This window comes from Physeter macrocephalus, unplaced genomic scaffold (genome assembly GCF_002837175.3).
Source record: "Physeter macrocephalus isolate SW-GA unplaced genomic scaffold, ASM283717v5 random_455, whole genome shotgun sequence".
Lineage (NCBI taxonomy): Eukaryota > Metazoa > Chordata > Mammalia > Artiodactyla > Physeteridae > Physeter > Physeter macrocephalus.
Genome location: NW_021145741.1, coordinates 10,869 through 35,738, shown reverse-complemented (window position 1 = coordinate 35,738; position 24,870 = coordinate 10,869). Strand labels below are relative to the sequence as shown.

The 24,870-nt window shown below is 53.1% G+C and overlaps 3 protein-coding genes across 6 annotated transcripts; 1 reads left to right on the top strand and 2 right to left on the bottom strand.

The window, feature by feature from the left end:
* Window positions 1-2,500: 2,500 nt before the first annotated feature.
* On the bottom strand, window positions 2,501-6,092 carry RND2 (Rho family GTPase 2). The gene is made up of 5 exons (XM_024130423.1): window positions 5,842-6,092; window positions 5,276-5,363; window positions 4,349-4,458; window positions 3,537-3,671; window positions 2,501-3,320 (listed from the first exon to the last, which is right to left on the bottom strand). Exons 1-5 carry the CDS (start codon window positions 5,941-5,943, stop codon window positions 3,054-3,056), a joined length of 702 nt encoding a protein of 233 aa, XP_023986191.1. The 5' UTR covers window positions 5,944-6,092; the 3' UTR covers window positions 2,501-3,053.
* A 1,315-nt stretch (window positions 6,093-7,407) lies between these two features.
* VAT1 (vesicle amine transport 1) lies at window positions 7,408-14,545 on the top strand. The gene is made up of 6 exons (XM_024130121.1): window positions 7,408-7,907; window positions 11,067-11,274; window positions 11,674-11,844; window positions 11,949-12,038; window positions 12,597-12,838; window positions 12,996-14,545. The coding sequence occupies exons 1-6, from the start codon at window positions 7,497-7,499 to the stop codon at window positions 13,077-13,079; spliced, it is 1,206 nt and encodes a 401-aa protein (XP_023985889.1). The 5' UTR covers window positions 7,408-7,496; the 3' UTR covers window positions 13,080-14,545.
* A 153-nt stretch (window positions 14,546-14,698) lies between these two features.
* On the bottom strand, window positions 14,699-23,932 carry IFI35 (interferon induced protein 35). Of its 4 annotated transcripts, none has more exons than XM_007102097.3 (7): window positions 23,649-23,932; window positions 16,464-16,553; window positions 15,952-16,099; window positions 15,775-15,881; window positions 15,487-15,673; window positions 15,285-15,391; window positions 14,699-15,049 (listed from the first exon to the last, which is right to left on the bottom strand). In XM_007102097.3, the coding sequence occupies exons 1-7, from the start codon at window positions 23,649-23,651 to the stop codon at window positions 14,858-14,860; spliced, it is 834 nt and encodes a 277-aa protein (XP_007102159.1). In that variant the 5' UTR covers window positions 23,652-23,932; the 3' UTR covers window positions 14,699-14,857. The 4 variants fall into 4 exon arrangements, with proteins under 4 accessions (XP_007102159.1, XP_028341359.1, XP_028341360.1 ...); XM_028485558.2 differs by having other exon boundaries at window positions 14,699-15,163; window positions 15,347-15,391; XM_028485559.2 differs by having other exon boundaries at window positions 14,699-15,163; window positions 15,347-15,673.
* Window positions 23,933-24,870: the final 938 nt, after the last annotated feature.

The following is a 24,870-nucleotide window of genomic DNA, read 5'->3' as shown; positions in this document are numbered from 1 at the left end:
GCCCCTACCCCATTCCTTCCTTCCCCCTCCTCCCTCCAGGGCAGGCTGATTGCTGAGGTTAAGAAACACTGGCAGCATCACAATGTGATTAGTTGTTTATTTCATTAAATGAATAACGAGGCTACATTGTTTCCCAAAGGGGTGTCCAATTTGTGGGGGAAACAGCTGCAGAGGAGGAAGCTGGGTCTGACTCCTGCATCTGGGGTGGGGTGGCGGACAGTCCCCTCCTTCCAGCCTGCGGGGGCCTCTGAGGATCTAGGAACAGCCCCATTCCCTCCTCTCAACCCTCTGGGCTCCTCAGCCCAGAGGCACAGCCCCCTCTGTGGAAATAAAACGTCTGGCAACCCAGACCTGCAGAGGGGACCAAAATCTGTTCCCGGTGGTACTGGAAATGTATTAAACTTTGGGGGTTCCTCCAGCTGATTTATCTTCCTAATTATTTTTGTTTTAGGCAAATATTGAAACGTGTTTGCATTCCCTGAGCATGGCAGGAGAGGGAGGTTGGGAGAAGAGAGGAGGTGCAAACACTCCGTACTTTGAGCCTGGTTTGTACCGAAGTCCAAAGTGGAGATGAGAAGCCACAGACAAAAATCCCAAGACAGTGGTATGTCAGGCCCCTGTGTGGGGGAAGGGTCAGGCTTCTGGGACCAGACTGAGATCCACCTAGCTGAGCCCCAGCGCTCTCCAGCACCCTCAATCCAGGACTCAGTGTCCTTGCAGAGGATCTTGGAGTCAGCCCCTAACCAGGTCTCAGTTTAAGAGGGTAGGGTGCCCGGTGCCCTTGAAGCTGTCCCAGAATCCTTGAGGAGATTGGCTGAGATGGACCAGGACAGGGACTTGGAGGAAGAGGGAGGATAAGGAGTGTTTGATGAGCCAGGAGTGGGTGGGGATTTCCTTTCCTCTCAAGACTGGACCCTGGCATAGGGAAGGGAGAAGCTATTTTATTTGTTTATTTATTTTTTGGCCACACTGCCTGGCATGCAGGATCTTAGTTACCTGACCAGGGACTGAACCCGTGCCCCCTGCGGTGGAAGCGCAGAGTCTTAACCACTGAACCGCCAGGGAAGTCCTGAGGGAGAAGCTATTTTAAATGACACATCACAGAGCCAAACCCCCTAGACGCCCTCCCTGCGCACCCCACCCCACCCCCACCCCAGCCCCCCATCACCTCATCCAGATAACCATCTATCCAAAAACCAAATCTGGTCCCTTCATTCTCTGCTTGAAATCCCTCATGCTTCCTCACATCCTCAGAATGAAGCCCTGGTTCCTTTGTGGGCCCTGCAGCGGGCTCCCTGTACCTTCCTAGCCTTGTCTTCCACCCTCCCTGCCATGGCAGCCCCAGTCGTGCCATGCTCTTCCTCATCTCCACGTGTTTGCACATGCTGTACCCTCTGCTCAGAGTGCCTTTCCTACCCCTTCCCTGCCTGGCAAACTCCTCTTCAGCCCTCAAGGACCTGGCTCAGAGGATGGGCTTCTGAGGCTGTAAGGAGTTTCCACAACCAAGGAACCATCACACCTGGGGTACCTCTCTTCCCCACCGGGCTGGCCTCCAGAGCACAGAGACTGGTCCTTTCAGAATCCCAAGCCAGTGTCTGGCACACAGTTGGTGCTCGGTACACATTTGCTGAATGAATGAGGGAAAGATGGGCTGTGAATTAGGTGGGGATCCCAGCAGATGGGAGGGTAAGGTCTGTGTTCCCTCTCAGAGTGTGTCTGAAGAACTGGCTGGGGCTGGGGGAGGGGAGAGCCATGGATGGTTCCTGGGGGAGAATGTCACCGAAAAGAGGCCAGTGGGATCAGAGCCAGGGAGGGAATACAGGACAATGTGAAACCAGACTCTGGAGAAAACAGACCAGCACTGTCTTTCCTGACAACAAGCGCTCTGGCTGGCCCCTCCACCGTCTTCCCTTCTGTAGGGGGTTGGGGAGGTGTGACCCTCAACTCACATCTTGTGTTCCCTCCAAAATCATCAAGGAGCTCAGGATGGAAAGAGGGAGAGAGCCCCTGCCCCAGCCTCCAAGGAGACCCCAGAATCAAACTACTGTTCCCTTGGGAAACCACTCTGTGCAGGGTCACCCTGATGTGGAGGCTTTTGAGGCCCTCCCTACACCCACAGCTCCCAGGGCACCAGCAGATTCCAAGTTGGGGCTGGACGTGGTGAGCAAGGGGCCTGGACCACTTCAGCAGGACCCTTCCCACGTTAGCAGGGGGCCCCAGTTGGGCTGAGTAACGCATTGCACATCAGTCCACTTTAAAACCCCCTAACGGCTTTAGGATTGTCTGGCTCATTAACTGACATGAATATTCCCAAGATATCTCTCTCTCCCACCTCTGGCTCCTAAAAGGACACTACTGATCCAACGCATAGCTTTTTCCTCTGTTCCATCTGTGGGCATCGACAGGGAAGTTCTTACTGAAGTCTAACTTTCCTGCCTGCTGCTAGAGACTGGTAGATTGGTTTTTTTAGAAAGCAACAAAACTAAAGCCACAGTCGTTCTCCATGGACATGGGCTTTATTTGGGGACTCTTGGGGGAAGGGAGGGAGGGAGCTAAGACTGGTGGGTAAATCGGAGGAGAGGCTTCTCACTTGCTTTTTAATTTAGTGCATGTTGCCTGGAGGTTAGGATGAGTGAGAACAGCTGTAGAAGTGAGAGGAGAGGAAGAGGGAAGTTCAGAGAATGGACACTTTCCTTGGGGAAGGAAGCCAGGACCAGGATATGGGAACTGAAGGTGGGGAGGGAAGGCACCCTTCATATACTGAGACTCAACCAAGGTCACTGCTTGATGCCAGCTTCCCCAACCCCCTGGCCCCATCCCAGCTCCCAGCCCAGATGCCTGTTCTGCTAGCTCCCTCAACTTGCCTTGGAGAGGAGCTGAATGAAGATGTGGGGAATGGCGGTACCCTCTGCCTCCAGCTTCCCCGCCCAGGAGAACTGCTCACTCGCCCACCCTAAAGTCCCAGCCAGAGTCAGGAGGTCAGGAGGCCGGGGGCCAGCAGGGGGACAACTGTGCCGACACCTCCCCTCCTCACAGTCTGCCCACGGGGCCCTTCACATGAGGTTGCAGCTCTTGGCTCTATCCTTCTGTATCTCGCCCTCGTTTCCGGTCCCATTCCCGTTCCCCCGGTCCGGCCGTCCTGCCAGCTGAGTAGATCGCTGAAGTCCCCGGCGTGAGTCAGTACGGCGCAGCTGCCTATGGCCCCGGCCGAGGGAGGCCACTGTGGCCACGTGGAAGACATCTCTGACGCTGCGCTCAGAGGACCGGGAGGAGCACTCCACGTAGGACACGGCCCCCACCTGCTTGGCCAGCACAGTGCCCTGGAAGGATGGAGTGAGTGGAGAGAGTTACAGGGCTTAGCCTGCAGCTCAGCAAGGGGCAGGGAAGCTGAGGGGGGGGTGGGGCGTGGGTGTCAAGGGATCAGGTCAGAGGCCAGGGCAAGGGATTAGCCAAATAGGGTGTTTTCAAATCAGAGGCTGAGAGGGGCAGAGGTGAGAGGTCTAGGCTGGGACTAGGTCAGGGATCAAGGGTCCCACCTGTTCATGTGTAACAGGGATAAGCCTCTGCTTGGACAGCTCCCTCAGTGTGGCCAGGTCGGTCCGCATGTCTAGTTTACAGCCAACCAGCACAACCTTGGCATTGGGGCAAAACTCCTGAGTCTCCCCTTGCCACTATTTGGAGGAAGAAAACAGAGTTATGCAGGGGTAGAAGGTGGCACAGGGTGAATCCTTGCTCACATCATGCAGAAACCATGCACCTCTCTGGGCTCTCCCATGTAAGTAAGCAAGGAGGTGAGAGTGGTGGGCTTGGGCTGAAAGCAGGAACGGTGTGGGAGAAGGGAAGGGAGGACAGGGCGGGGGGGGGGCCCTGCTTCTACCTCAGTGGCCATGAAGCGTCTGCCACCCCCTTTCCCAAATTTGCTCGTGGGAACAGACCAATCCCGCCCTCCCTTCCCCTCACTGGGAACTGGGGCTGCCTTAGCCGACTTCTGTCCATTCACCATGGGCTTTTCTCATGGAGATAGGGGCCTGGAGAGGAGACCACAGGGCTTTCCTGAGCTCCAGCAGCAGCATTCCTATCCTCTCCATCTGGGGTTCCCACACCCAAGAAGATGGGGATGGTGGACAAGAAGTCCCTTGAGTACTTCTCCCGGTTGTCCCCCATCTCCCCCAGATGCCATATCCAGCTCTGAGGACTGATTTCCAGGAAGTCAGGGGGGGATTGGGAAGGGTGAGAGCTTCACACACACTCTCCCTGACGGCCATGCTCAGCTGTAATTCCCTCCTCCTGGCTCATGTGTTTTCTGGTCCCCCCTCAGTCTAGCTGTCCTGCTTCCCTAGGCTCCCACCTTCTTGAGGACACTGTCCAGTGTTTCTGGTCGGCTAATGTCGAAGCAGATGAGCACAGCATCCGAATCAGGATAGGCCAGAGGCCGGACGTTATCATAGTAAGAGGAACCTGAGAGAAGACAGGGAGGGAGGGGACAGACGAGGGTCCTGAGTGTGCGGAAGGCCTGGAAGGGAATGGGAGACCTTAGCAATCCTGGTCAAGGGATTCTGGGCAGAGAATGGAAAAGAGCAGGTATTAATACCCATCAAGAAGGAGTCTGTGTTTCTCCAAGGAAGAGAGTAGACAGAGGGGAGGTTAGATGGCAGAAAACAGCTCTCCACTTCCCTAGGGGGTTCTCTAAAAGTAATCATTCTTAATCTTTTCTGAGTCTTTGAGAAGCTCATGAAATCTCTCAACATTCTCACAAAATTTTGCATGTGCTTTCTGGGCTTTGACAGACATCCTCTAAAGCTCTCCAGGGGAGCCAAGTAAAAATTTAAAACAAAACAAAAAACCCCTCCCTTTTTGTAGGGGAAGGGACAGGGGCAGAGCCCTCCCCCCTTCCCGGGACTTGATCTCAGATTTCTATAGTTCAGTCTAGAGAAGCAGTTTCCTGCCCCCGAAAGAAATTCTAAATGTCTTTCCTAAACCCAGCCCTATCTCCTAAGAAACATGTTCCAAAATAAAAACCATCCCTTCCCAACTTTCCCAGGTATGCAGGATCGAGCTGAGGAGATGGGATACTGGGCTTTCTCCTTCAGGACAAGGTTTCTATGTGTCTCCGAAAGCTCTGCCTAGTTTTCCTGGCTTTAAGCAGAAAATTAATTTTCCTTCCTCCTGGAATAGGATGGATGGGCTGGGTTGACTTGGAGCCTAAGGGTCTAGCCCAGGGAGGGAGCAGGGTGGGGGCCTTGGAAGTCAGGGTGACCCCGAGGGACTTGGCTACCTGAAGTGTCCCACATGTTGAGCTCAATGCGGCGCTTGTCGATCTCAAAGCTCGCGGTGTAGTTCTCAAACACGGTGGGGACATAACTCTGCAGACACGAATGGCTCAAGATGAGATCCTCCAGTCCTCACCCCAGACAAATGCCCTCCTCATTCCCACACCCCGTGCAGCCCAGCCCGAGGACACAAGTTGGTCCGGTGTTGGGCAAAGGGGAGATCCCGGGAGCGGCTGCCTCAGCGGAATCTCTGCTAGGCTCCCGGACCCCCTCCCGGTCCTTTCAGGCCCGAGTTCTTCCCCTCTCCAATGCCCAGGACCCCCGACATTCCCCTAGCGCCCCCTCCGGGATCCTCCGGTTCTCCCAAACCCCATTCATCTCACCCTGCTCCCCAATGCCTCCCACCCCAAACCTCTGCAGTCCTTTCAGAAACCCCAACGCTTTCCCCAGTCCTCCAAGCCCCTCTCTCTGATCCCTGGTTATCCCAGCACCCATTTCCGTCCGTCCCCCAGGCCCCAGTCACCCACCCCCGCGGCCTCAGCGCCCCCCTCCCAAGACGCCGGTTCCTCACCCCGGGGTAGGCGTCCTTGGCGAACACCTGCAGCAGCGCCGTCTTGCCGCACTCCGCATCCCCCACCACCACGATCTTGCAGCGGCCGCTCTGCCCCTCCATAGTCCCGGCTACGCGCCGGCCCCCCGCGCAGCCCCCCTCCCAGGCTCCGCTGCCGCCTCCCCCGCCGCTGCAGCTGCAGCCGCTCGGGCCGCCGACACCGGCATCTCTCGGGCCCGCGCCGAGCCCCCGCCCGGGGCCGCGGCCCCCCCTGCGCCCCGCCCCCAGCCCGTCGGCCGCGCCCCCGGCCCCGCCTCCCGCCCCGCGCTGCCTGGGGGCGGGGCCCAGAGGAGCGGGGCGGAGCCCTGGGGAAACAGGGGCCCAGGAGAAGGGTTCTAGCGCGCGGGTGTGGTCTAACGGGCCCCTGCGGGTTTGGGACGTGCTGGACCGGGTTATTTGACTGAGTTGACTTCCTTAGGGTTTGGGGAGGGGCAGAGTTCGGGGAAAGTTCTGAGGGGTAGGGTGGGAGCTGCACAAGCGCGAGGCTTGGGCCTTCTGCGTACCACGCGTGAACGCCGGTGTGCTAGTGCGGACACGGGCGGGGGAAGCCATCCACTTTCTGAACAGAAGGGGGCGCGAGAAGGTAGGGGGGATAAAGGGCGGCTTTTTGGTTCGGTCTCCCTCCCCCACTCTAAAGTCCCGGCAGGGAGTCTTGGGGATGTACAGGCAAGGACTCCAACACACCCACCCGGACAATGGTGACGCCCTGGCTTTCCGTTCCCATGGCAACGGACGGCCTGGCCTGGGGCTGCGGTGATTTAACCGCGGGCGAGCAGGGAAGCAAGGACTGAGTTCCTCCAGCCAAGCGCAGGGTGGAAAGTTTTGGGGAAGCTGCGTCCTCTGGTGGATGCTTCGGGGAGACGAAGACGGGGACAAAGAAGAGGAAGATAGGACTGCTCAGGGTGACAGCCCTGCTGGAGCCAGAGACAAGCTCTAAAATCATCTCAGGCTTGATTCGGAGTCTAACAATAATCAAACCTCTGTTTTGCATTTGCATGGCATGTTTTACCGTTTAAAAGCGCTTCTTTAGATAGAGGATACTCGATTTAATTTCATCTTTACCCTGTAAAGATTAACTAGAGCAAGCAACACCGTCACCATTTTACAGAAAGGACAATTGAAGCACAGAGTTTTAACAAAGTCAGATGGCTCGGTCACCCTGCTCCAAGTTTGCCACTGCAAGCAAAGAATGGGTCTCATATGGGTCGTGTCAGAGCCTGAGGAACAACTCGGTTGGGTTCCGCTCCACAGGTGGCTGGCTCCCCACATCTGATGTAAGCTCAGGTTTGGGGATCGTCCTTCAGACTGTCCCTTAATATATTTTTAGCTTAATTATTATGAATAAATAAGTAAATTAACTCGCAGTCTTCATGATCCCAAGAAGGACCTCAGGTGGGCCCGTACCCAATAAGCGCCTCCTCTCCACTTCTCGCGCTCGCGCCGCACCTGCACGGTGGTCCTGGCCCTTTAAGTCCGCGCTCGAGGCCCCGCCCCCGTCCCGGCGCCCCGCCCCGCCCACTCCGAGTCCGCAGCCTTAGCAAGTCCTGACTCGCGCCCCGCCTTCCCCAGCGGTGCACTCTCGGTCCAGCTGTGCGCGCACGTCGAGCGTCCCAGCCATGTCCGCCGAGACGGAGGTAGCCGAGGCGGCCACCGTGGTGGTGGCGGCGGCCGAGGCAGGGGCTGGAGAAGATGCCTCTTCGCAGCTCCTGAAGGCGGAGGCAGCCGGCGACGCCCAGCCACCCGCGGCCTCCGAGGGGCCCGTCGCCCCTTCGCCGCCGCCGCTGCGCTGCCTGGTGCTCACCGGCTTCGGTGGCTACGACAAGGTGAAGTTGCAGACCCGGCCGGCCGCTCCCCCGGCCCCCGGGACCGGCCAGCTGACGCTGCGTGTCAAGGCCTGCGGGCTCAACTTCTCAGACCTTATGGCCCGGCAGGGGCTGTACGACCGGCTGCCGCCGCTGCCCCTCACTCCCGGCATGGAGGGCGCGGGCGTGGTGATCGCTGTGGGAGAGGGAGTTAACGACCGCAAGGTGAGCGGGCCAGTGCACGGCAGGGCAGGGAGAGGCTGCGCGGGCCATGGGGCAGTGGGGCACGAGTGGGCGGGCGCCATAGGTGTGGCAGAGCGGGGCGAAACTGGCACGAACCCGGGTAGACGGGCATGGAAGACGTAGGAAAGGAGCCTGTGCTCTGAAGCTCCTGGAGAACTGGATTTATATTTGGGGGTGGGAGGTTGAGATGAAGTAATTGCCCCCTCCCCAAACATTTTAATTGTGGCCGCCGCCCCGAAACGGTGCTGGTGCTGGGTGGGTGGGGAAACAATAAGGAGCCTATGCGCATGCGCACAATGACCTTTAGGGCCCCCTCCCACCACCCGTGAAACCTATCCTGTACCCCTGCCCACTAAACACTCTGCGGGTAATTGTGGTCTGTGACTCTGAGTGACGGTCGGTACCTTTTTCCCGCGAGGGAGCGTGAAGAGCTATGTAGTCGGGGTTGGGCGGGGGCGCAGGGCCGTGCCAGAGCCCTAGTCACATGCAGCCCCGTGGTCTGTGGGGGTGTGAGGCGGCCCCTCCCAGAGCAGGGCCTTAGAGACAGGCACGCCCATCATGGAGGAGAGGGAGTCGGCCACCCCCTCCTCCCGCGCACCGGCTTTATACTGCCAGTCTGATCGGGGGTGGGGGTGGGGGTGGGAGTGGGGACGGGGTGGGGTGGGGGGCGAGATTGGGTGTCTGGATCTTTGTCTTGGGCTCTCTGTCTCCCGTGACTGCACTATCTCCTCCTCCGGTGACTCAGCCAGCGGACCACGACCCCGGGATGCCCTTGGGGGGGGGGGGGGGGAGGGGGGGGGGGGGGGGGGGGGGGGGGGGGGGGGGGGGGGGGGGGGGGGGGGGGGGGGGGGGGGGGGGGGGGGGGGGGGGGGGCGAGATTGGGTGTCTGGATCTTTGTCTTGGGCTCTCTGTCTCCCGTGACTGCACTATCTCCTCCTCCGGTGACTCAGCCAGCGGACCACGACCCCGGGATGCCCTTGGGAACTTTGGGCGGAACCCACCTCTGTCTTCTCGTAGAGGACCCTCTACTCAGAAACCGGGCCGGTGCCCATTTGGACTGGGGAGGGGGGTGTGGCACCGTGAGCAGGTTGGCCCAGCTCTGCCGGTCTGTGACTCCTTTTTGTTTATCATTAATCTTGGCGACAGCCCCAGGCACCGGAGAGTTTCAAATGGCCAACTTTTTGAGAGACTTGGGGTGAGGCCTTTGCACGTCATTTGTTTAGGGGTTTCTTTTCAAATCTGGCCCCTGCGAGAGAGACTCATCAAATGCAGACTTTCTTCTTGCCAGACCTGCGGGTCCCAGAGCTCAGAGCTGGAATTTTTGGATTTATTGTACAGGCATACGTCTCCTTCCTCCTTAAAGGGCTTCTCCGTGGGGTCAACTCTGGCCCCACCCTTTCCACTGACTTCTAAATAATCCTACTCTAAGAAGGTGCTAAGAATTTTTTTTTTTTTTTTGGTTGGGGGAGTAATAGTTCATGTTACTGCTGAAGGCCAACCACCTAACCTCTTTTCCCCACACTTTCCGCTTCGTAAATACAGGATATCCTGTCCAGGGTAAGAATATGATGTAAGAGGCCGGATTCGGAGGGGAGAGCCCTCCCTCCCTCCTGATATCTGGGCTGGGGAAGGGTCATGGGCCTGCCCTGTAATGGGCTGAGGGGTGAGCATTAGCCTGGATAAGTGGACCTTGTTCTGGGCCAAATCTGCGACTGGCCACCACCTGGACTGACCACTACACTTTCCCCCGCTCTCCTGGGTTATTTCTGAGTCTGCTAGTCCTGAGTCCCGGGGTGGGATGCTTCCATTCCTCAGACCTCATCTCAGGCCAGTGCTTGCAGAGAAAGGTACTACTCTGTCCTCAGTACTCCTCCTCAGTGGAGTGTGGACATGAAAAAGGGTATGTGTGGGAGTCCCATCCCCCTGCCCCATGGATCCCGAGTCTCGTTAATGTACAGAATTCCCATCATTCTTGGCAGGGACCCAGACAGACTGATTGTCCTGGAACAGCACCCACACCTCCCTCTCCATGCTCTTCAGAGGACCATGAGAGGCCTTCCTCCGGAGACTGCCCCCTTTCCCCTGTACTCCCCTTGACCCCAGTTGTTAAACTGGAGGGGAAGGTTCTGTTTCCTTTGCTCCCTTTCCCTCCTGCAAGGAGGCTCTTGTGCATGTGGCTGAGGGTGTGGGGAAGGGGAGGGGGGATGCCTTTTCCTGGTAGGTGGGATTGTGTGGCTCTCCTTGGCCATCACTCCTACCCCCAGTCTCTGGGTGAAGCTTCTTTCTTAGCCCCCAGTGGCGGCTCAGATACTTCTCCTGAGGTAACAGCCCTAACGGCTCAGAGACCTTTACCTGCGCTTCGGTGTGGCCCTTACAGCATACGGCCCTCTTCCTTCAGTTAATGGATTGGTGACCTCCCCTCCTTGCTTCTGATATTGTCATCATTGTTGTCCTTATTATTAGCTAACACTACGAAGTTCTTACTGTGTGTCAGACATTAGGCTAAAAACCACTGAATGATATTTTGCTACTTAATCCTCATTAACTGCCCTGTTTTACAGATAGGAAAACTGGGACTCAAAAAGGTTAGATAATTTTTATTTGCCCAAGGTCATAGTGTCAGTAAACAGTGGAGCCCATTTTTTTTTTTAAACCAAAGCAGTTTGGTCTCGTCACCAATATTTCATGCTGCCCTAACTGTAAGCTTCTTGCATTCAGGGATCTTACACAATAATAAAGTGTAAGATCTGTAAAATGGAGATAAGGATAGTATCTTCCTCAGGGGGCTGACGTGAGGATTGAGTTTTATATGTAGAGCACTTACAATAGGGCCTGGCCGTTGGTAAGCAGTCAATAAGGATAAGTTGTTATTGATGATATTATTATTACTATTGTTATTATTATAACCATTACCACGAGTACTGCTGCTGCTTGTACTATTACTTCATTGCCAGGAAGAGGGCCTTGTGCATAGTAGAAGGTCATAAATTACCAGTGGGTGAATGAATGAGTGAATGAATGATGCTCTTTTTCCATTCTTTTTTTTTTTTTTTTTTTTAATTAAAGTATAGTTGATCTGCAATGTTGTGTTAGTTTCTGCTGTACAGCAAAGTGATTCAGTTTCTTTTTCCATTCTTCAAGGTAGGGGACCGGGTGATGGTGTTGATCCGGTCAGGCATGTGGCAGGAGGAGGTGACTGTGCCTTCGGCCCAGACCTTCCTAATGCCTGAGGCCATGACCTTTGAAGAAGCTGCTGCCTTGCTGGTCAATTACATCACAGCCTACATGGTCCTCTTTGACTTTGGCAACCTACGGCCTGGCCACAGCGTCTTGGTACACATGGCTGCAGGTGACAGGCACCCTCCATTTATCCCCTTTCCTTACCCCACCCAGATCTCCTTCCAGGACTCTTCCCTGCTGCTTGTCTGGACTGTTGTCATGGCAACACTAGCTGCCTCGGCCTATGGTGCCCAGAGGCCTCTGCAGTGTTGTTGCCATGGTAACATTCAGGCACCAGGTCCAGCCTGGTGTGCTATCCATAGCAACGTGCCCTTGCCCAGCACCCCCTCCTTGCCAGCCACCCTCCCCCCAATTCTCAATCTTGGAAATTAGACATGGGATGATGGGAAAAAGCCTCAGATGAGCCCAGGCAAAATGAAGATGATGGGCTGGATCCTTGAGAGGTGAGAATGGAGAGTGGTGGCTGGACGACTCTATATCCCCTCCTTATGAAAGTGTCTTGCTTTAGGGGGTGTGGGTATGGCTGCCTTGCAGCTGTGCCATACAGTAGAGAATGTGACGGTGTTCGGAACGGCCTCAGCCAGCAAGCATGAGGTGCTGAAGGAGAGCGGAGTCACACACCCCATCGACTACCACACGACTGACTACGTAGAGGAGATCAGGAAGATCTCTCCCAAAGGTGGGGTCAGGGAGTGGGAAGGGGTAGGATGGCATGGGACAGGGAGGGGGGTCTCCAGATCTATGGATCCTAATGCTGTTCCTGGGCTCCCTACTTTGTGACAGGAGTGGACATCGTCCTGGACCCTCTGGGTGGGTCAGATACGGCCAAGGGCTACAACCTCCTCAAACCCATGGGCAAAGTAGTCACTTATGGTGAGTTTGTGGGCCGGGGCTGGAGGGGGAGTGAGGGGAAGCAGGGTGGGGTCTGAGGGGTAGGATATAGGGGCCCGGGGCTTTTGAATGCAGAAGGGACAGAGACTCCGGTGCTCTGTAGGAAGCATCACAGTTAGGATGGTGCTGGATATTGCATTCAGATTGCTCCCTCCTGGGTGTAGCTACTGTCCTTCTCGTTCATGAGTCATAGCAAATTCTGTGTTCTTTCTGTGTTCTTGTTTGGGGATTATTCCTGATGCAGTATCAACCAGTCTGCCTTCCTCTGTCCTACTCCTGGGCTTCTTGGGCAAGTTGCATTTCCATTTAAAAAACTACTTCACACCCAAAATAAACAAATATATAAAGCTTAGAGCAATCTTTGAGTCGGCTAGAGTCCATCTGGGCCAGGTAGCCAGCAGGTGGGAGGTTCTCCTGTCACTCCCGGGCGCCGGTATGGATAATTGTAAGGGGCCCGCAGGGGGCAGATGAGCTTGGATCCAGACACACGGGGATGTGCCTGGCACCTGGATTCACAGGCTGTGTCTCCTCGTCCCTCAGGAATGGCCAACTTGCTAACGGGCCCCAAGCGGAACCTGATGGCCGTGGCGCGCACATGGTGGAATCAGTTCAGCGTGACAGCTCTGCAGCTGCTGCCGGCCAACCGAGCCGTGTGTGGCTTCCACCTGGGCTACCTGGAGGGCGAGGTGGAGCTGGTCAGCGGTGTGGTGACCCGCCTCGTGGCTCTGTACAACCAGGGCCACATCAAACCCCACATCGACTCCGTGTGGCCCTTCGAGAAGGTGAGTGTGATGGCCCTGCAGGGAGGGCCTGGGTAGGACCCGTGAAGGCTGGGGTCCCTAGGGGAGGAGTCCTGGGAGGAGGAGGGCTGACTCCTTTAGGCCGGCTCCCTGGACGGGCCGAATGGCGGTGGGAGCAGAGTCTTGTCTTCCTCTCCAGGTGGCGGATGCCATGAGGCAGATGCAGGAGAAGAGGAACGTGGGCAAAGTCCTCCTGGTGCCTGGGCCGGAGAAGGAGAACTAGGCAGGGGGCTGGGAGACCCTCAGGGCCCGGGGAGGAGAGAAGCTGGGAAGCCACGTGCTGTTGGCCACCAGACCCTCGCGGTTCATCCTCTATCACAACGCGCTGCCCTCTTTTCCCCCAAGGTCTCTGCGGTGATGTCCTCTCCCCTGCCCTGTTCTTTCTCTTTAGTCAGGGCTTCCCCCTCCCCGCTTCCTGCCCTCTGAAGAGGTTGGGGAGTGACCACTTGGATGTCTGGGCCCTGCCAAGGGGACAGGGAGGGTCAGAGGGAGGCCGGCCGCTTCCTGCCCCCACCCTTTCCCCGGGCCTCGCTGTGCTGCTTTTGTGCCAAGGTTAGCCAATCCCTCCCCGTCCTGTTCCCTGTGCTTCCGCCTCCGCCTCGTCTCCCCTCCTGCCCCTGCCCCACACCTCCCCAAAGAATCGAAATGCCAGCTCAGGATATGGGGCCAATCTGTGTGAATCCAGCATGTCCCTGTGTCGCCCTAGTGTCCCTTCAACCCGGGCCAGCCAGCGCCCCCCTTGTTGTAAGGCCTCGTCCTCTTGTCCCCAATTTCTCGAGCACAATCGGGCTTCCCCCACCTCCAGGGGTTCTGCCACTCTCCACCAGGGGTGCCTCTTCCAGCAGGGGCGGGAGTCAGACCTGCTCCCCTAGGTCACCACTCTACGGGAGGGACACGGAGCCCCCTCCCCCCCCTTCACTGAGTTCTCTGGATTTGTTCTCAGTGCCTTAGCAATGGAAAGCTTGCTCGTGTGTGTAGGGGTCCCTGCCTCACACCTCCTCCCCCCGTCCTCCCCAGTGCCTTCCTTGTTCTGCTGGAGCTGGGGTGTCGCTGCTCCCCAGTCCCATAGCACTGCCAAAAATCTGTGTGTGTGCCGGTGTGTGGGGGGCCAGCCCCTAGCCTCCGGGGGCCTGTGCCATGTCCTGTCTCTGGGGCTGTCATTTCTCTATGGTGGTTGAGGCGAAGGAGGCGGGGAAGCTTTCTCAGCCTTGCAGCTAAGTGTGGCACTTACCAGCCAGAGCTCTGAGAGGCAATGCCATCATCTGTCTCTTGTTCTGGGACCAAAGTAAAAATCGAAGCACGCTCCCCATGTAGTCACGGAGGCCCACTGTCTCCTCAGAGCAGGGAGGCAGCTTTTCAGACTCAGCCCCAGACTTTGTTTACATGGGTGGGGAGATGGAACAGGGGGTCAAAGCGGAGGTTTAGGACCTGGGCCACTGGAACCAAAGTGGGGACTTCCCGGGGCTAGGGGTGTTAAGTCCCTCTGTGCTGGGTTCTGGAATTAGGGCGGGTTATTGCCCAAGCCACTGCCCTTGGGAGGTGGGGGGAGGGGCTCAGCCTCTTCATCATCTGAACGAGGCCTAAATGTGTGAAGTGCGATTTTCACTTTTGTGTACCCACCCCGTTACCGTTACCGTTACCGTTACCGAAGCTGCCTTTGTGTTTGTGTCAATAAAAAGCCAAACCCTGGGTCCTGGATGTTGCCTCTGATAGTGGAGGGGAAGGGGAGCTTGTGGAAGGCCAGTGCTGCTAGTGGAAGGCTAGGGTTTCTCCCTCCCCCCAGCCTTCTTCCATGGCCTAATCGAGTTTCCTTTCTTGAAATGAAAGGAGGAAGAAGGTCACGCAATGCAGGCGCTTTTACTGTTCTCAGGGCAGCGTTTCACAATTCGCAGTCCCTCCTGCCGTTGACCGGCATGATCTCTCTCTCCTGTGTGTGTGTCCAGCCCCAGCCTGGTTTGAGAACCCTGGCAGAGGGGCGGGGGTGATGAGCGGGGCAGGCTCCTAGCCCAACTTGGCAGTGAAGACCGCCAGGCCCTGCTGTCCCAGGGGCATGACTGTCACGGCTTCCACCTCCCCGCCCCCATGGGTGGGCTTCTGGAAGTGGATCTCCAGCACGTCTTGTAGCTCCGGGCCATCCAGGACATCGGGAATGTTGAGCACCAGCGCCGAGTGGGGCACTGGCAGGGAGCTGACCTGGAAAAGGAGCCGGGAGCTGGGCAGGGGCTCGTGCAGGTTGGGCTGGGGGGCCGGGGGCGGCAGAGGTCGGGGCAGGTGGCGACCGTGGGAGTATGGGAGGGGGCAGGAGGCCTGGAGAGGTTGGCAGTGGGTAGGTCAGTGGGGTTTCGGGGCTGTGATCCTTCCCTGGGCAAGTTTCTGGCAGGCAGACAGGTGACCGGGTCCAGTCCCCATCTTCCACCTTCCCACTTACCTCAGCCTTCTGGATCTTTCCACTCATGTAGGGAGAGACTCTCAGAGGGAACTGCTGCTTACCCAGTGGCACTGTGAACTGGCCCGTCTGGCACAGGTGCTGGGCCACTGCAGGGACAGGGAGTGGGGGACCTTCGGCATCAAGGGCTCTCCCCTCCCGTGGCCTGGTGCCCCTGCTCTCGCCTCGCCGACAAGGCCCTTACCCGTATCCTTAGCGAAGCCCAGCATGACGCTGCCTTGCAGCAGTTCCCGCGTCTCCACGTCGCCACCCCCGTTCTTGCTCTTGCCAAAGAAGATCTCCAACTTGTCCAGCAGCTCCTCCTCGCTTAGCTTAAGCCCGGCAGGAAACCCACTGACCAGTACTCTCTGTTCATTCATCTGGCTGGACACCTAGGGGGAGGCAGGAGGGAGTCATCCCAGGCACACCCCACTCCCTTGGGCCCAGGTGCATGGGGCCCCGTGCAGATCCCAGGGCCCTGCCATTCTGTCACCTGGATGGTGGTCAGCATGGGCAGCTCCAAGGGCTGGACCTGCACCCGCAGTCGGAACCCTTCCACATTGATCGTGTGCTCCGTTTGCTGCAGCACCTGCTTGGCCACTGGGTGGGGGAGCAGGGTCAGTACTTAGGAAGCCTCCCAGCCTCCCTCCCAAGGTTTCCCAGAGCTCACCATTGGGGTCATCAAAGGTGACCAGAGCAGAGCCTCCAGGCAGAGGGTAACAGATCCGCAGGTGAGAAACCACAGACTTGGCCGTTTCCTTGCCCTGCTGAATGTCTCCTCGGAACACTAGGGTGGCCTCAGGCACTGGGAATGGGACCTGGAGGTGGGGGAGGAGAGGCTGATGCAGATTTCAGGGTGGGGAGAGCGCCCCACTCCCAGGAGGAAAGCACCCCCAATTACATGCCACTGATGCTGAGTGCCAGGGATGAATATTGAAAGAAGAGCTGGGTCACTAAGTGGATGAATGTGGGTCAAGCATGTACTGGCGCTTTACATACAAAATCTTAGTTTGTCCTCACACAAGCCTGTGAGGTAGGTAGCTCCACTTTACAGAGAAGCAGACAGGCTCAGAGAGTTCAAGTAACATACTTGGGGTCACACAGCAAGGAAATGGCAGAGCCAGTAGTGAAACCAAGACCTCCCCAGCTCTTTCTACCAGGCCATACCCCCTCCCAGCTTACCTTGTCTTGGGGGTTGTCCCTGAGCTTCCTTTTCAGCTCCTGTAGCCTGGTCTTTAGTTTGGCCTGTTCCTCCTGAAGGGCTTGGAGGGCCTATTGGAGGAGAGGGGAACAACCAGACATCCACCTGCCTTTCCAGAGAATGAATGAGCCAGGGAAACGGGGCCGCTATTCTGGACACTCCAGGAGCAGAGTTGATGCTCAGCCCGAGAACAACCCAACCGCTTTACCCTGCCCTGGGCTTTACTGGCCCAGCCTGGCTGCCCCCATCTCAGCTGCTCTGAGAGGCAGGAGCCTTTGCAGCAGCCAGGGCTGGGTCATTCCTGGAGACCTAGAGTTTAACAAACACTGATTGAGCTCCTGCTATGAGGTACTGGGCACGACACGGGCAGTGGAAGAAAAGGGTCCAGCGCTTAGACCTGTATTAAACGGTACTCAAGGGACTTCCCTGGTGGTCCAGTGGGTAACACTGTCCTCCCAGTGCAGCCTGTCTGGGTTCGAGCCCCGGTTGGGGAACTAGATCCCGCATGCATGCCACAACTAAGAGTCCGTATGCCGCGACGAAGATCCTGCATGCTGCAACTAAGACCCAGCACAGCCTAAATAAATAAATATTTCAAAGAGACAAACAAATGGTACTCAAGACAGTGCACAATCACACGACTGATGGTGGAGGAGAGGCTGATGGTGGAGGACAGCGGGACTTTGGAGGAGGGACCCGTCCCAAAGGGGTTAACACAACTAGGGAAGCCTCGAGGAGTAGTAGGGGCTTACAGTTGCAAGATGTCATAAGACTATCAGCTAACATGTGCTAAGCCCTTTATATGGATTATACCACTCGTGTCTTGCAACAACCTTATGAAATAAACACCCTCTTCTTATTTTGCAGATGAGGCAACAGTAGCTCAGAGAGGTCAAGTGACTCACCCGAAGTCATTTGGCCCTAGGCAGTCTGACTCCGGAATCTTAATCTGTGCTTTACAGTGAAGAAATCAAACTCAGAGTAGGGGAGTAATTTACCCCACATCTCCCAGCTTGTCCCATGACTGCCACCCTTTCTGCTGTACCAAGCAGCCTTTCAGGCCGGGTGTGATTTGGAGCAGATCCAGAGAGAACTGACAAATGGGCAGGGGAGTGACACCAGGGATGGGAATAAATGCACCTTTGTTTGTGGGATGGAGAGCTCACCCTGTGGTTGGAAGCCTGATAAATAAGGTCAGCTCAGGGAAGTGTGAGCTCACTGGGGAGGACGGGACTCTGTCCTGGCCATCTCTGTGTCCCAAGTGTTCAGCAGAGTCCCTGGCACAAAACAGTCATTCAGTAAACCCGTGTTGAACGAATGAATGAAGTGAGTGAATGAATGAAGTGAACGAATGACAGACCGGAACATATTACAGTGGGTGTTGAATAATTCAGTGTGAGTTCACTCTATTTTAAGCAGAGGAAGACTAGGGCTTGACCAAATAATGCCGGTTAATGAGTAGTGAGAAATATTCAGTGACTTTCAGGGTCAGTTACATGACATCAATGAGTCAGGGGAGCAGGTGCACTGTGATATGGAGAGGTGGGGACTCTTACATCCTGCAGACAGCATGTCCCAACTAAAGTGGCAACCCCTTCTCGGCTCTAGCCAAGTTTTTTCACTTGGAATGTGGTCTCAGTATCCTATATCTTCCCATTTCTAAGGGAAACCAGAAATCTGGATTTTTGTTTGAAAAAGATGGCTTGATTTTAAATAAATATGAAAAATAAAAGTTGGATTCAGTCTTTAATGCATCCTCTTTTTACTTCTGCTTTAAATCTTGATCTAATTATACATATTGTTTGAAAATCTAGTAATTGGCAATGCTATTTAATAAATAGCTTTAAATAAATAAGTAAATTTATTTTTAAAAGCTTCGTACAGTTTAAAAAACAATTCAAAAACGTCCATCCACCGGTGAATGGATACAAGGAAAAACAAACAAACAAACAAACAAAACAAATTCAAGCCAGAGAGTTTATCTGTGGGAAAATGGGGAACTAGTGAAGATTTCTGAAGGGGGAGTGAGGTGATAGACACAGTGTTGAAAAGAGCGCAATCCGGTCATCAAAAAATGGACAGAACACCTAAATAGACATTTCTTCGAAGAAGACATACAGGTGGCCAGCAGGCACATGAAAAGATGCTCAACATTGCTAATTATTAGAAAATGCAAATGAAAACTACAATGAAGTATCACCTCACACAGGGTCAGAATGGCCATCCTCAAAAAGTCTATAAATATGGGCTTCCCTGGTGGCGCAGTGGTTGAGAGTCTGCCTGCCGATGCAGCGGACGCGGGTTTGTGCCCCGGTCCGGGAAGATCCCACATGCCGTGGAGCGGCTAGGCCCGTGAGCCATGGCCGCTGAGCCTGTGCTACGCAACGGGAGAGGCCACAACAGTGAGAGGCCCGCGTACCGCAAAAAAAAAAAAAAAAAAAAAAAAAGAAAGAAATAATGTCATTTACAGCAACATGGATGGACCTAGAGATTACCATACTAAATGAAGTAAGTCAAGATGAGAAAGACAAATACCATATGATATCACTTATATGTGAAATCGAAAAAAAAATGACACAAATTAATTTATTTACAAAACAAAAACAGACTCACAGACATAGGACACAAACTTATGGTTACCAAAGGGGAAAAGGGGTGAAGGAGGGATAAATTAGGAGCCTGGGATTAGCAGATGCACACTATTATGTAGAAAATAGATAAACAAGGACCTACTGTATATAGCACAGGGAACTATATTCAATAATGCCGTGGAGCGGCTAGGCCCGTGAGCCATGGCCGCTGAGCCTGTGCTACGCAACGGGAGAGGCCACAACAGTGAGAGGCCCGCGTACCGCAAAAAAAAAAAAAAAAAAAAAAAAGAAAGAAATAATGTCATTTACAGCAACATGGATGGACCTAGAGATTACCATACTAAATGAAGTAAGTCAAGATGAGAAAGACAAATACCATATGATATCACTTATATGTGAAATCGAAAAAAAAATGACACAAATTAATTTATTTACAAAACAAAAACAGACTCACAGACATAGGACACAAACTTATGGTTACCAAAGGGGAAAAGGGGTGAAGGAGGGATAAATTAGGAGCCTGGGATTAGCAGATGCACACTATTATGTAGAAAATAGATAAACAAGGACCTACTGTATATAGCACAGGGAACTATATTCAATATCTTGCAATAACCTATAATGGAAAAGAATCTGGAAAAGAATACATACATGTATAACTGGATCACTTTGCTGTACACCTGAAACTAACATAACATTGTAAATCAACTATACTTTAAAAAAAAAAAAAAAAAAAAAGAGCTGGCAGTGATGGCAGGATGAACTGGAGCAGCAGGAACTGGGGAGTGAGGAAAACAAGCCCAGACCTGTGGTTCTAATTCTCACAGACGTGACAGGAGCTGACCTGAACCTCTGGCACTGGGCACAAGCACACATAGATGAGTACATCTCAAGAGGAAAAGCTGCCAGACTCTGGATGTTGTATTAAAGCGATAGAGGGGACAGACTGGAGAGGCGATGCAACACTGAGGTTGCAGACTTGGGTGTCCAAGGATTTGGTATAATGTCATTGACCCAGCAGGCAAGGGAAGAGAGCCAGTAGTTACTGGGGACCTGCTAAGTGCTCGGCACAGTTGGACTCCATCCCATTTAAGTATCACAAAACTGCCTCCTGTCTCCAACTCCCAACTGAAACTTCTCTATCACAGACTTCTTGAGGACAACACAGGCTGATTGTAGTCACTTACTTGAATTCAACTATACATGCTATTTATTTACTTAACATGATAACTTGGTCTCTAAATGCAAGCCAGTATCCATCTGGTACTCAACTGAAAAAAAAAAAAAGGGATCCGTTTTACACTGAGCTCATTGAGAGACTGTAAATTCTGGATACTTAGGGGTGAGTTAATGATTTCAGGTTCATTTGACTACATGCATTCTTCTGCCTTACTTGCCAAGTTTAGAACCTAACTACCCCTAAGATAAAAATCTCATGCTATCTGTGTTCATCATAGCAGTACTGAGAGGCAGTGTAATATAGCAGTTAAGAGCACAAGTTCTGGGGCCAAACCTCCGGGGCTTACATTCAGCTCCTCTTACTACTGCCAAGACAATGGGCAAGTTATTTAACTCTCTGTGCCTTGGTTTCTTCATCTGTAAAGTGGGAATAGCAATTTCTACCTATGTATAATTTTATTTGGAAAAGTAGTTCCTGGCATATGATGAGTGCTATGTTAAATGTTTTGTATTTTAATAATCCCCATTTGATAGTTGAGGAACCTGAGCTTCATCAAGGTTAACGAATGGGGGGAGTTCCCCGGTGGCCTGGTGGTTAGGATTCCAGGCTTTCACTGCCGTGGCCCGGGTTCAATCCGTGGTCGGGGAACTGAGATCCTGGAAGCCACGTGGTGTGGCCAAAAACAAAAAAAAAAACCCCACAAAACCCAAAACCAAACAAACAAAAAAACTTTGGCCCTAATGGGCCAAAGTAAGTCAAACCCAAGGCTGTTGAAGACACAGAGTGTCAGGGACAGGACTTGGTGGATCGGACTCTGGGTTAGATACCTAGTCAGGGGTCAGGAAAGATAAAGGAATGCAGAGAAGAAAAAGAAGGCATGGGGACTTCCCTGGTGGTCCAGTGGGTAAGACTCCGTGTTCCCAATGCAGGGGGCCTGGGTTCGATCCCTGGTCGGGGAACTAGATCCCACATGCATGCCGCAACTAAGAGTTCACATGCCACAACTAAGAGTCCGCATGCCGCAACTAAGATCCCATGTGCCGCAACTAAGACCTGGTGCAGCCAAAATAAATAAATAAATGTTAAAAAAGAAAAGAAAAAGAAGGCATGGTCAGGGCCAGGGCCAGTATTAGGTAGCATCATAGACACAAAGGAAGAGGAGTGATGAAACAGAGGCAAAAGAAAAGGAGGGCTACAGGAAGTCCCCTCCCTCATTTGTTTCCTTATTCACTCATGCAACCATCAGCTACCAGGCATCTACCATGTGTCGGGCCCTGTTCTAGGCTCTGTGGATACAGTAGTGAGCCAAACAGACAAAGCTTCCCTGTGGAGTTTACATTTTAGGCGATGAGCCAGATAATAAACACAATAAATAAGTAAAATCTGCAGTATGTTAGTGATAAGTGTTATGGACAAAAACAGAGAAGGGAGCACAGAGAATATTGGAGTACAGTTTTAACTGGGGTGATCAGAGTAGGCCTCGTTGAGATATTTGATCATATCATATTTGATCATGCTACCTAATCCTGGCCCTGGCCCTGACCATGCCCAGTAGAGATGTAGAGTGGTGGTTGCCTCTATGATGTGGCATCCAGGGAAGGGGTCCAGGCCATGAGTATAAATTTGAAAATTATCCAAGCAGAGATATTTAAAGTCACAAAATTAAATGAGATCAACACGTAGAGGTCCAAGGGCTGATTTCTGGGGCAACCAACACTAAGAGATCAGGGGAACAAGGAAGAACCAGCCGAGGAGAATGCAGAGGAGGGGCTAGTGAAACCTGAGGGAGAGCAGGTATGAAGCACAACACGTTTAAGGCAGAGGAGCCCACAGCTGTGCCCAGTGCTGCTAACAAGCCTTCTGCCAGGAGGCATGAGAATGACCGCTGAGATTGAGCAACAAAAAACAGTCCTGCTTATCATAAGGAGATGGTCAGTTTATGTACAAGGATGATTATTGTAGTCTTGTTTACAATGGAAAAAAAAAGAAATCTACATGTCCAACAAGAAACAGCTAAATATAAAATATTTAGCAATTAAAAGACAGTAATAAAGAACATTTAACATGAAAATTTGCTCACAATAAGCAAAAAAAGCAAAATATAAAGCTGCCTATAAATACATTCCTATTCTGTTGATTTAAAATGTTTTAATTCATGACGATAATTATTAATGCATAAAAATCCATAAAAATTCTGGGAAGATAGACATCACAACGTCATTAATAGACTGTCTCTCAATAATGGATTTAGGGTGATTTTTTTAAAATACAGTTTCCTGAACCCACCTTCCTTCTTTCCTTTCTAATATGTAAAGGCCCTTTAAGAGAGCAGTTTTAGCAGAGTGGGAGGAGTGAGGGGTGGCTGAACTGGGGAACTGGGAATATGAAAAGGTTGGCAATATTAACAATAATGAACATGTATTGAGCACTTAGTATGTGCCATGCAGCGTGCTCAGTTTTTACTGTGTATTTTAGGGATTGTTTAGTTTAATTCTGGCAGGTAGGTATTCTTGTGTGGAAGTGTTACTATCATTCCCACCAAATAGATAAGGAAATGGGGCTTAGACTGTAAACTTTAAAGAGGCTAATAGCTTACCCAGGGCCACACAATTGGAGGAACCAGGATTTGGAACCAGGCAGGCTGGCCTCTAGAGCCTGTGTCTTCCTTCAACATTTGAGGGGCAAATGAAAAATTTCCAAGCAAGAGACCTATATATTTGTAACAGACGGGGTAGTATCAGGAAGAAAGACTGAAGAAACTAGGGAAATGAGATTTATTCACTCAACAACTGTTTATTGAGCACCTACTGCATGCCAGGCACTGTGCTCGGCACCGGGGATCAAGGGTGAACAGGCTGAGACAGAGGACCTGCCCACAGAGGGCTTAGTCTAGCACGAGCAGGGGCGATCAGGGGTCAGGAAAGGGGGGACCACAACCACAGCAGATAGGGGGAAGGTTAGGTGTCAGAAGAGTAACACTTCTTCCCCTCGCCCTGAAGAGAGGCCAAGGTGACATTTAGATGGAAATATAAGGAGGGGAGGAACTTGTTGAGGAAGATCTCAGGAGATAAAGGTGTGAGCAATTCTTAAACTTTTTGGGGTCACAGAACCCTTTGAGTATCTAATGAAAACGATGGATTCTTTCTCCAGAAAAATGCACATCCACACAAGGAATTCATGATCCCCTGAGATGCAGGTTATAGAACTGTCTCGAGGCAATGGATTACGGGACCAACTCCCTAGCAGAGAGGTCATCCCAGACGTCTCTCCCCAGACCTGTAGCAGGTCTAAGAGACGGGAAGGGAGAGGGTTGCCTGCCAGGCCCTGGGATACCTGTAGATTCCTGGCCAAGAGCATTCCTCTGATTCTCCCCACCCCCAAGACCCTCCTCTCACCATCACGGTCTAAGGTCCAGTTAGCAAGGGCTGAGGCTTCAGAGCTGGCACAAAGTGGCAGGGTCCAATGCAACTAGTCTTGCTTGCACTTTGAGGAGTTTTGGTCTCCCCAGCAGAGCTTGAAAGACACTTCTTCTGGTTCTTATGCAGGCTCTTTGCTTTCACTTTCATTTCAGTAAAGTCCCTGCCCTTCCGTACTCCACCCCTGGGTGGCTTCCTGGTCTTTGAACTTCCCCCAGCTGTGAGGCCTCAGGGGAAGTTACCCCCACAAGCAACTACAAACTGAATGCTGGCCCCAGTCAGCCATTCATTCTCAACCTAGCAACCCCAGCACAGGCCTATTGGTAGAATTTTGTCTGCTTTGTTAATGGCTATTTCCCAAGAGCTTAGAATGTTGCCCAGAACATGCAGATGTTGATAACTGAATGAGAAATGCAACCAGGACAGATAAAGCCCCATTAAGTTGACGAAGCTGTAGCAATAGCCAGCACTTGAGAGCTGTTACGTACCCAATACCAATTCTACTTTTCATGAATTAACTCAACCTTCAAAACAACCCCTTGAAGTTGGTTCCATTTTCCCGACGAGATTCTAAACTTGTGAGGCACAGAAGTGTAGAAACCTGCCCAAAGTCACATTGCTAGGAAGTGATGCATGTATCCAAACCTGGTTGGAACAGTATTTGAACTTGAATTTTTAGTTGAAGGAGGGTTTAAATATAGTTCCATTTGTGACTGTGAGCAGGCAAGCTACTTATTGGAGACATCGAACACTTAAGGGTGAGGGGCTTCCCTGGTGGCGCAGTGGTTAAGAATCCGCCTACCAACGCAGGGGACACGGGTCCGAGCCCTGGTCTGGGAAGATCCCACATACCGCAGAGCAACTAAGCCCCTGTGCCACAACTACTGAGCCTGTGCTCTAGAGCCCATGCTCCGCCACGAGAAGTCACTGCAGTGATAAGCCCGCGCACTGCAACGAAGAGTAGCCCCCGCTCACCACAATTAGAGAAAAGCCTGCGCGTAGCAACGAAGACCCAATGCAGCCAAAAAAAAAAAAAAAAAAACAAACCAAAAAACACTTAAGGGTGAGATGAGTCCAATGAATATACATAAAACAGTGCAGGATAGGTCTTCCCTGGTGGGGCGGTGGTTGAGAGTCTGCCTGCCGATGCAGGGGACACGGGTTCGTGCCCCGCTCCAGGAGGATCCCACATGCCGCAGAG

Excerpts from the sequence above, each read along its gene's own strand:
- VAT1 (XM_024130121.1), top strand. The coding sequence starts at position 7,497 with ATGTCCGCCGAGACGGAGGTAGCCGAGGCGGCCACCGTGGTGGTGGCG. Across the intron at positions 11,275-11,673 it reads CTTGGTACACATGGCTGCAG|GGGGTGTGGGTATGGCTGCC; the intron begins GTGACAGGCACC and ends GTCTTGCTTTAG. Across the intron at positions 12,839-12,995 it reads CCGTGTGGCCCTTCGAGAAG|GTGGCGGATGCCATGAGGCA; the intron begins GTGAGTGTGATG and ends CTTCCTCTCCAG.
- IFI35 (XM_028485557.2), bottom strand. Across the intron at positions 16,100-16,463 it reads GGGACAACCCCCAAGACAAG|GTCCCATTCCCAGTGCCTGA; the intron begins GTAAGCTGGGAG and ends CCCCACCTCCAG. Across the intron at positions 15,392-15,486 it reads GGGCTTCGCTAAGGATACGG|TGGCCCAGCACCTGTGCCAG; the intron begins GTAAGGGCCTTG and ends CTGTCCCTGCAG.
- RND2 (XM_024130423.1), bottom strand. The coding sequence starts at position 5,943 with ATGGAGGGGCAGAGCGGCCGCTGCAAGATCGTGGTGGTGGGGGATGCG. Across the intron at positions 3,672-4,348 it reads TGGACAGTGTCCTCAAGAAG|TGGCAAGGGGAGACTCAGGA; the intron begins GTGGGAGCCTAG and ends TCCTCCAAATAG. Across the intron at positions 3,321-3,536 it reads TCCCTGTTACACATGAACAG|GGCACTGTGCTGGCCAAGCA; the intron begins GTGGGACCCTTG and ends CCATCCTTCCAG.